This window comes from Galeopterus variegatus, unplaced genomic scaffold, assembly GCF_000696425.1.
Source record: "Galeopterus variegatus unplaced genomic scaffold, G_variegatus-3.0.2 Scaffold1016, whole genome shotgun sequence".
NCBI lineage: Eukaryota > Metazoa > Chordata > Mammalia > Dermoptera > Cynocephalidae > Galeopterus > Galeopterus variegatus.
The window spans coordinates 405,707-416,216 of NW_007727127.1; the positions used below are offsets into that span (position 1 = coordinate 405,707).

A 10,510-nucleotide genomic window follows, 5' to 3' on the forward strand; every position below is an offset into this window, starting at 1 on the left:
GGTGGCCGACCCTCCCTTCCCGTGGCCCCTCCTCATGCTTGTCTGCCTCTAGCCTAGTTCCTATATTCTAGTCCTTTCCAAAATCACAAGTGATCCCAGCCCATTGCTTGTCTGTGTGAACATCTGTACATAACCTTAAAATATTTATCAGAAATGCTTCCTTATTTCTGATTTCTACTTTGTAAAAACTTAGGTAATTATGACATTTGCAACTATGTGTATAATTATTTGATTAATATCATCTCTAGGCACTCCTTACCTGTTTTGTATGTTTCTGTATTCCTAGCTCTTAACCCAGGCTTGGCGCAGAGTAGGTGCTTAATAAATACCTTGGGATGAATGGATGAGTGGATAAATATAGAAAGGTATAAAGAAGAAAAGAAAACTAACGATAATTACTGTGGACATTTTGATATTATATCCTTCCAGATACTTTTCTAGTGAAATCTTAGAAATTTCACAAATTTTATTTTAGAAATGAAAATAATAAGTTGAGTTTATTGAGCAATTTATCTCCATGTTCACACTAAGTCTGTGAGTAGGTAGGTATCGTTAGCCTTATTTAACAGACTTATAGAGGTAATAACCTGCCCAAGGTGAGACAGCTAGGAAAGGACAGAGCTAGAACTAAATCCAGTTGATCTGATTTCTAAGTTCAGGCTCTCTAAGAAACATGCATATATTTTTCTTATTTATAACCCCCAAGAGACTCCTAGAGTGGCTCCTTTTGGCAAAGGGCCTCTCTATTGCAGGGCTCCTGGGGATTTGGGGTCTGCTGAGTTACTCTGTGTAGTGAAAGAGGAGAGGAATTTGAACGACCCCCCAAATGAGGGATGGCAGAGGTAGGCAAGAACTTTCAGGCACTGTGGGAGGGAGGGGAGAAAAAGAGGATTCCATTAGGGGGACTGTCAGGTGGGGTCACTTAAATAGTTTTCTGTGGGATATGCAACATAAATCTGTTCCCTCTGCCCCAGAGAGTTCTTCAGTAGAAGCTGCTATGCACTGGAATGATGTGAGTGAACGAATTCTCCCATGGGACTGGAAGGAGTGCTGAGTTCTTTGTCCAGGTGAGTCCTAGGCAAACACAGAAAGCACAGGTGCAGGCATGACTTCTGTCTCAGAGTGACAGCCGACATCTGGGTATGCATGTGGTTATATTTACACTTTTCCTAACAAAAGTGAACTCTTATCTGTGTGCTGTACTACACATTGCTCTCTGTGTCTCCTCTCATCACTAGAGAGGTGAGAGGCCAAATGGCCAATAAGGATGTGAAAATGTTCCAAACATCATCAGCTGTTATGAAAATGCAGATCAAAGCCACGCCCACTAGGATGCCTATTATCAAAAAGTCAGATGATAACAAATGTTGGCAAGGATGTAGAGAAATTGGGACCTGCATACACTGTTGGTAGGAATGAAACACAGAAAACAGTTTGGCAGTTCCTCAAAAAAGTAAACATGGAATTACCATATAACCCAACAATTCTACTTCTAGGTGAATACCCAAGAGAAAGGAAAACAAATGCCTACACAAAAACTTATACACAAATGTTCATAGCACCATTATTCATAATAGCCAACAGGTGAAAACAACACAACTGGAGTCAACTAATGAATGGATAATGAAAATGTGGTATATCCATGCAATGGAATATTATTTGGCAATGAAAAGGAATGATGTACTGACACATGCCCCAAGGTGGATAAGACTTGACAACATTATGCTAAGTGAAAGAAGCCAGGCACAACAGACAACGTATTATATGATTTCATTTATATGAAATGCCCAGAATAGGAAAATCCATAAAGACGGAAGTAGATTAGTGGTTGCCAGGGGCTGGGAAGGAAATCTGAGGGAACGGGGAGTGATTTATAACAGGTACAAGGTTTCCTTTTGAGTTGATGAAAATGTTCTAAAATTGATTGTTGTGATGGTTGCACAACTCTGTGAAGATACTAAAAAATACTGGATTATTCACTTTAAATGGGTGAATTGTATGACATGTGAATTATATCACAATAAAGCTGTTAACAACAACAAAAATTACTCACAGTGTCTCCACCTCACTGTGGTGCTTCAGGGTGCAGCAGCAGAAGAGAGATAACAGGGATTAGTGCTCCAGTGCTTACATGGTCACAGTCACATGGCTGCTCCCACCTGCCAGGAGGCAGGTGTAATCCTCCTTTAGGCTCAGGGAGAGTTGGAGAGCCACACAAGCCACATGTGCCACAGGAGGTATATGGTTCCTGATATACTTTGGATATGTTTGTACTCCCAAAGCTCATGTTGAAGCTTAATCCCCACTGACAGTGTTAAGAGGGTGGGAAATCCTGTTATGGTAATTGAAAGGTGGGCCTTGAAGAGGTGATTAGATTGTGAGGACCATGCCTCGGTAAATGGATTAATCCATTAATGGTTTAATGGTGGTCATGAGTGTAGCTCTGATGGCGAGAGATTCGTTCTCTCTTGCTTTTGCCATTCTCGCCATGTGACACCCTGCTTTGCTGTGGAGTCACCACCAAGAACAAGGCACTAATGGATGTGTTCCCTGGACTTTGGACTTCCCAGCCTCCAAAACTGTAAGCACTAAATGTTATTTGTTCATAAATTATTCAGTTTCAGGTATTTCTGTTATAAGCAACAGAAACGGACTAATACAGTTCCTAAAGTGTTAATGCTCAGAGTCCCTGTCCCCAGTAGACTTGGGTTGTATGTTTTTAAGTGGCAGCACGACAGTCCTCCTTGGCTCAGGAGATTTTGAGCCTACTGAGCATGAGAAGTGCTCATCACAGAGCCATCCAGATGGCCCACCTGTAGATACAGAAAGACTTGCGGTTGCTATAAAATGACCACTCTCTGTCTTTTAGAAAGAGCATTCCTTTCCTACCCTGTCATGGCAAACCCCAGGATGAGGATGGGACATGTTAGGGCCCCTAGTTCCATTTGACTACATATTTGCATAGAAAAAGTCCAGCAGGACGGACACCGAACTGTTTTACAGTGGTGTGGGATTCAGTCATGAAGGGGGCAACGGTGAGGGAGCAAATTTCCCTTTTAATGTTAAACCTACAGTTTGACATTTTAGAACATTTGCAATGTGCACTCATTACAGTACATTTCAAATTTAAAAAGACAAAAAAACCAGCTTCCTTTACCAGACCATGGACAGAGTTTAACTGGGTGGAGAAAAGAAAGTTGATTTTATCTTCTTATTTGTGCTTTTCTTTCTGTCTTTCTTTGCTCAAGTTTCAACAAGGAACATGTATTACTTTTGCAAAAATTATTTTTAAATGTCACTTGAAAAAAAAAAAAAAAAACAACCTAAAAAGCTAGACAGAGCCCAGTTGCTCTGGTTTCTGGGGCCTCCCCACCCTGGCCTGGCTGTGGCTGGGCTCTGCGCATGAGCTGCTCCTGCAGCCTCACCCTGGAAGGCATAAATCACCAAAGAAGCCCAGTCAGCAGGACTGGGGAGCCAGCAGGAAGGCTGGGCCAGTTGAGAAATGCTGGGTGGAGCAGACAACCCACGGCCTTGTCTCCACTGGATTTTCGTTCTGTTGGAGAAGTGCCTCTGGCTCAAGGGTTCTGAGCAGCTCCAGAAACAGATTTTCTTCCTCCCCCAGGTCTGTTTTTTGCCTGATCAAGCCTACTAGGTGCAGGATAAAGGCTGACTTGAATTAAATTATCAGAGAGAGTGTTGGGGAGCAGGGTGTTGCTAGCAAGTGGTCCAACTACTGGAGAATGCTTTGAGTAATTGTGGGGAGATTAACTAAAGAGAACTCTGCTTCCTTCCTTTGTCCACACAGGAGGAGGGTGATCTTCCAGAAGAGCAGGCCACAGTCTGGCCATGTTCAGACAAAAGTTCTCTGAGCTCTTATGTTGGGCAGCTCCAGCCAGAAGCATTTGCATCTAATTTTAACTTCACATGGCAAGATGGAACGGCTTAACCAATAATGCAAAACATATTTTTGAGGGATATTCTTGCTGCTAACACTGTTCTAGTTCCTGAGGCTATAGCATTGGGTGAACAAGACATCATTACCTGCCCTCCTGGAGTTGACATCCTAGCAGGGGTCAGTGTCATCCTAGGAGAGACCCATAAATACCTACTCGCAGCAGTGGGTGGAAATGTACTAGTATGGAGAATATCACCAAGTGACTAGTGTCCCTGTAAGAACTCTTGTGCTGAGTGTCTTGAGATACTGGGAGAAAGCAGAGAACTCAGGTCCTTGGAACTACCCACCTGATTATGTGCCAGAGATCCATCTTCATGCTTGGCACACATTACCACATTTAATCTTTGCTTTATTCTCCAATATAACCAGAGCAGTGCCTGACACATTGGAGGTGCCCCCCAAATATTTACAGGATGAATGAATTTAATCCTCACAGCAAATCCCAGTGAGGTGGGTACTATCACTCCACTACAGGCATGTGCAACTGAGGCCCAGAGAGAAGCAACTTTCCCAAGGTCACACAAGCTAGTGAAAGCTCGGGCTGTGTGATTCCCAAGCCCATGGGTTACCCACCGTTTTAGTTTGCTATTGCTGCTGAAACAAATTACCACACATTTGGTGGTTTTTACACACAAATTTGTGTCTTAATGTTGTGGAGATCAGAAGTCCTAAAATCAACATGTCAGACACCTTGTGTTCCTTTCTGGAGGCTCTAGGGGAGAATCGATTTCTGTTCCCTTTCCAGCTTCCGAAACTGCCTGCAGTCCTTGGCTTGTGGCTGCATCACTCCGACCTCTGCTTTCACTGTCATATCTCCTCTGATTCCTGTCTCTCTCTTACATGGACCCTTATCATTACATCAGGACCATCTGGATAATCCAAGCTACTCTCTGCACCTGAAGATCCTTAATTTAATCATACCTGCAAAGTCCCTTTTGCCACATAATGTAACATATTTACTAGTACAGGTTCTGGGGATTTGGATGCAATCATTTTTGGCAGACCATTATTCAGTTTACAACACCAATGTACCTGACTATCTTCACAACCCTGGATTTTTGTTTGCTATCTTCCTTAAACATGCAAGAAAACGGATAACTCTTTGTGAATGTAAAATTAGGAAAAAGTGATCTGAAAGGATTTAAAACTCCTGAGGAAGAAGGAAGGGGAATAGAACTCGGGGATGTCAAAGTAGACGTGAATTTTATCGGTAGTGTTTATTTTATTTTTTATTTAAAAAGATTAGACGCAAATACGCAAAATGTTAATAATGAATTCTGAACCCGAAAGGCGGGCAATGATTTGCTGTGGTTTGCTCTATGTTTATTACATTTTTGTAAAACACACAGAAATAGTCTGCATAGCAGAACAAGGATCTTGGAAGGCTGGGGATTGCTGGCTCCAGCTGGAGCACCTGGGACAAGTTACTTAGCCGCTGTTTCCTCCTCTGTAAAATGCGGATCACAGTTGTAATTGAGGGAGCCCACACACGCAAAGGACCTGTAACAACGTTCAGTGATTTTCGTCCCTGGAGATTTTTACATCTCGAGGACAGGGACTAGGCCATGAGGCCGCTGCAGAGGCGACCTAGGTGGCAGCAGAGTCAGCAGGATGGGAACCCAGCCGGGTTTAGCGTTGCAAAGTGGGGCTCCCGCTGGACGCCCCCCAGCCCAGCCTGGAGGATGCGGCAGCGCGGTACCGCCCCCAGGTGGCCGTCTGCAGCACCACGCTCATGGAAAATGCAAAAATCAAATCCAAACACACCCGCGAGGGTTGAATGTTAATGTTTAACATTTAGGAACTCTTTTTCCCCTTTTAATGGTGCGTTCCCACAGCATTTATTACTGCTGCTGATGACAACCCCGTCACTCCGAGGCTTTGAAGGAAGCGGGGTGTTGACAGTCGGTGACAGTGGCAGAAACACCAGTTCACATCGGGCATGCGCAAACCTACGCAGGCGGCGCTTGCGGAACACGACAGCGCCTGGCGCCTGCCTCATCAGACTAATATAGCTGTCGTGGAACGACTTCGGAGCGGAAGGTAGCGTGGCCGAGTGGTCTAAGGCGCTGGATTTAGGCTCCAGTCATTTCGATGGCGTGGGTTCGAATCCCACCGCTGCCAAACCCCTAGGGTCCGCTTTTTTTACTTTCATCTGATCTTCCCTCCCGCTCCCTTTTGTTTCTTTCTTTTTTTGGAGGCAGGACTAAAAAAATGGAATGGGGAAAGGAGGGGAAAAGGAAGAAACTTTGCGACACAGGCTTTCTCACTCTCCAGCCTAGTACACAAACCTCTTTCACCCACTAATCCCGCTCCCTTAAAAAAAAACAGAAAAACCGCTCCCTATTTCCAGGGGAAAGCGTCTGGGACACCTTGAAAAGTTCCCAGCTGGCTGCCTGGTTCTTTCACGCTTCCAGGCCTGAGGCCACAGGGAGCGGACCTCTCTACCTCCCAAGGGTGAAGGTTAGGTGGAGGTGATTGTAAGTAATCATGACCCGAGTCAGCGAGGGTCCCTTTCTGGTCTGCGTGGTGTCATTTAGAGCCTCCTGTCGACTCCGTAAATTTTGTTGATAGAAAAGGTGTGGAGTGGCTCTGTGGAGGGTCGGGCCCCATGTGGGGAGGTCACACTTGAGGTCTCAGCTTCATTGATTCACCTCCTACTTGGTCTTCAGGCTTGGTTCAGGGACCCCCAATAATTATTCTTTCAACACCTATTCAGGAAGGGCCTGTTATATACCAGAAGCCCAGCTCACCCTGAGGCTACGGTAGTGGCCAAGACAGACAGATTTTCGAACCCATGGAGTTTGCAGACATTGCAACTTCATTAATGACACCTGTGAGGAGTGTCATGCAGTGGGGCATGCTGACCTGGCCCAGGAGAAGCGAGGAAGCGACACTCAGCTGGGCCCTGACATGGAGAGACTAGCCAAGTGAAGGTGGGAGAGCGGGTTTCCAAGAAAAGGAAAATCCTAGAGAAGAACAAGAGGCTGAGTCGGAGATGCTGCGAGCGCAATTGGGGCAGCTGGACAGAAGTGGAGGAACGGCAGGAAATAAGGTTCAAGAGGTGGGCAGAGAGGGCAATGGGAAACCACGGAAGGGTTCTAAGTCAGAGAGTGGCATGTTCCATTTTGGGATTTAGAAAGTTCCCTCTACGCTGGCTGGTTAGCGCAGTTGGTTAGAGTGTGGTGCTGGGAACACCAAGCTCCAGGGTTTGATCCCTGTTACCCGCCAGCAGCAAAAAAAAAAAAAAAGTTCCCTTTGGCAGCAAGGACAGGAAGACCTGTTTGAAGCCTACTGCAGTTGTCTGGGAGAAAGGACAGTGTGCTATGGTGGTGGCAGTGGGTAGCACAGAAGGGGTGGGTCAGAGAGACATGGTGGAGGCAGGTCTGACAGAACTCACTCTTGAGGGTGTCCTGAAGAAGAGGAACGTGTCAAATGGCTCTCCTTCCCCTGGGAGGGAACACAGGATGGACAAGGAGCAGGTCTGTTGGAAAGATGAATTCACTTCCATGCTGAGTTTGAGATGCTGGTGGGACATGTGGTTGACACAGAAGTCTGGAAATCAAGAGCTCTGAGCAGACGACACAGATTTGGGAGGCAGTGGAGACTGTGGAAATGGACAAACTAACCCAGAAGGGACAAAATCTTTGAGGATGGTGGAAGGGGAGCCGATGAAGGAGACGGAGGGGTGGCCAGAGATGCACGTGGAGAACAAGTGCGGTGTCACAGAGGCCAAGAAAAGTATGTTTAAAAGGAAAGAGTAGGGGCCGGCCCGTGGCTCACTCGGGAGAGTGCGGTGCTGATAACACCAAGGCCACGGGTTCGGATCCCATATAGGGATGGCCGGTTCGCTCACTGGGTGAGCGTGGTGCTGACAACACCAAGTCAAGGGTTAAGATCCCCTTACAGGATCTTTAAAAAAAAAAAAAAAAAAAAAAGGAAAGAGTAGCCAACTATGTTGAATACAATACAAAAAGCTTGGCGAAATAAAGACTGAACAATATCCACCCGGCTTATGATTTATGGGCAAGGTCATTGATGACCTTGATTAAAGCTATTTTCGAGTGGGTTGAAAGGAAGAAATGGAGGGCCCGCCCAGTGGTACACTCGGTAGAGGGAGGCGCTCCCGCCGAGGGTTCGGATCCCATGTAGAGACCGGTCCGCTCACTGGTTGAGTGCGACACCGAGGGTCGCGATCCCGTTACCGGTCACGAAAAAAAAAAAAAAAGGAAGAAATGGAAACGTAAGCTGGACAACCCATCACAAAATTTGATTTTGAGCAGAGGAAGCAATAGGAGCAGTAGTGAGGGGGATGGGGAGTCAAAGGAGGATATTTTGTTTTATTATTATTATTATTATTATTTAAAAGATGACTGGTAAGGGGATCTTAACCTTTGACTTGGTGTTGTCAGCATGATGCTCACCCAGTGAGCCAACAGGCCATCCCTATATGGGATCCGAACCCATGGCCTTGGTGTTATCAGCTCCACACTCAAAGGAGGATATTTTAGATGCCTGGCATTGGGTCTACAATTGGGAATTGCTTCAGTACCTGCGATGGAAAGCTTAGGCGTTTGTCTCGAGGGCACATTCTGATTGGCTTTGTGGGCTTGGGCTGCCGTTGTGACAACTGTTTTCTCTGCATTCATGATGCTTCTCTTTAGTTTGTCCATATTTGGAGCTAGGCCCCCCTTCTACCTGCCCTCCCAGAACCTCATGGAGGCTGGTTGTCTGGGCAGCCTCTAAAATCCTCACACAGATTCACTTTGTCTCTTGGGTGAAGGTGCCACCTCCTTTTCTGTTGGGTAAAGAGGGGAAGGAAGGTTTCTTGGCATAGTGATCCATGTTGCCCCCGTACCCAGGGTTTAGACATTCTCCTTTCAGAGCCTCAGGGAAGAGATGACTTGGAAAAATCCAGAAAATACTGAAATTGATTCTTGGCTTTTGGGTTTCAAAAGCTGAGATTTGGCAGTAAACAAAAGATCTAGAAGATAGTGTGAACGGTGCGAGTCTGTTTTTCCCACCTGAAGAACAGATTTCTCAGGCTTAGTAGTGAGAGGAAAGTCAGAGAGGAAGGAGGTGGATTTAGGTGTAAGCGTTTTACTGAGAAGAAAGAGTACAAGGACTGCCAGCCCCAAATGGCCCGAGATCTGTGAATCTGAGAGAACAAGGTGCATCCCGGAGTTCAATCCCAAGCCCACGTGTCCTGTTTAGGCCAGTAGGCCTCGGGCAGCTCCTCCAGATTCCCTCAGGTATGGAGCAGTAACCCCCACCTTCCTGTGCTCTTTGAAGTTGGACACAGACCCAGTTTCCTCATCTATAAAATGAGAAACCTTACTGTAAAGGTAGCCCTAAGAATTAAATAAGATAATATAGATGGAAGCCCTTTCAAACTGTCAAGCACTGAACAGACATAAAGGATTATTACTGATCTTTTAAAAAAATGACATTCACACATGCAATTCAATCTAGCAGAGAGGAACGTACATTTTTTAACTCCTTCCCAAACTATCTTCCTTGCTCAGCGAGAGGGACACGCCCTACATCGGCCACGTTGGCTCTGATAGCTCATTCTCTCCCCTCCACCCCAGGCTTGTGATGGTTTTCTTCTCTGCCGGGATCCATGATTGGCTCGGCCAGTTCCGTGTGTACGTATTATGATATGTACATGGGTGTATTCACACACTGATACCTTGGTACCCACAACCAATACCAAGATGATACGGAGGTGCGGTTTCTGTGGAGAGCGGGGCTGGATTAAATAGTTTTGTGGCCTTAAACTTTAAACATTATGGTGATCATCACTACCACTTGCTAACAAATAGAAATAATACTAAATCAAAATTTGACTACTAAGGTCTATTTTTACCCACAATAACTGTATTGGTACTTTTTTGAGACATCCAATTCTTTAAAGTTTTTTTTCCTTTTTTGAGGTCCCTTCTAGTACTGAAACCTGTGCTTATTATGTCGAATCATCTCCAGACTAGTAACCCGGGAACCCACAAAGGCCTACTTGGGCTGGGCAGAAACGTGGGTCTCTGGCTTCCCTCCAAGTCCTGCTTATCAACACAGGGAGAACTATGTGAACGAGCAAAGCCACATACAGCATTTGGGCTGGGGAGGATCGAACCCAACCTGACTAGAATGGGTCTAACCAAGATTCCGAGGCGACCTCAGGACAACCCCAGAACAGCTCGGGTGGCGAGGAGGGGCCACTGCCCCCAGGAGCGGAGGCAGACAGCGCAGACTACAAACGCCACCGCAGCCTGCTCTAGCCGACAGACTGCAGCGGCCAGGCCCCAAGGAGCCCACCCAAGAGGCAGGGCAGGAAAGGGAAAGCACACGCGACAGGGGAAGGACTGGACCCAGAGGAGCAGAAGCAGGGCCAGGACTCAGGGGCGGGGTGGGGTGGGGTGGGGCCCAAGCCCGGGGGCGTGGCCGGGGCGGGAGAAGGGGCGTGACCATGACTCAGGAGGCGGGGAAGAGTCGGGTCCAAGCCCAGAGGGCAGGATAGGGGCGGGCCCAGGCCTGGGGCCGCGGATCAGGGCGGTGACA

The 10,510-nt window shown here is 46.5% G+C and overlaps 1 protein-coding gene and 1 non-coding gene across 2 annotated transcripts in view; one reads left to right on the top strand and one right to left on the bottom strand.

Moving 5' to 3' along the window:
* Positions 1-856: 856 nt before the first annotated feature.
* The window catches only part of LOC103591723 (putative short-chain dehydrogenase/reductase family 42E member 2), a 27,792-nt gene continuing 18,138 nt past the window's right edge, over positions 857-10,510 (bottom strand). Inside the window, exon 13 of the mRNA XM_008574234.1 lies at positions 857-863. Coding sequence (XP_008572456.1) covers positions 857-863 — 7 coding nt within the window. The remainder of the gene's footprint in view (positions 864-10,510) is intronic.
* TRNAL-UAG lies at positions 5,995-6,076 on the top strand. Its single transcript has one exon. It is a non-coding gene; the product is annotated as a tRNA-Leu (tRNA).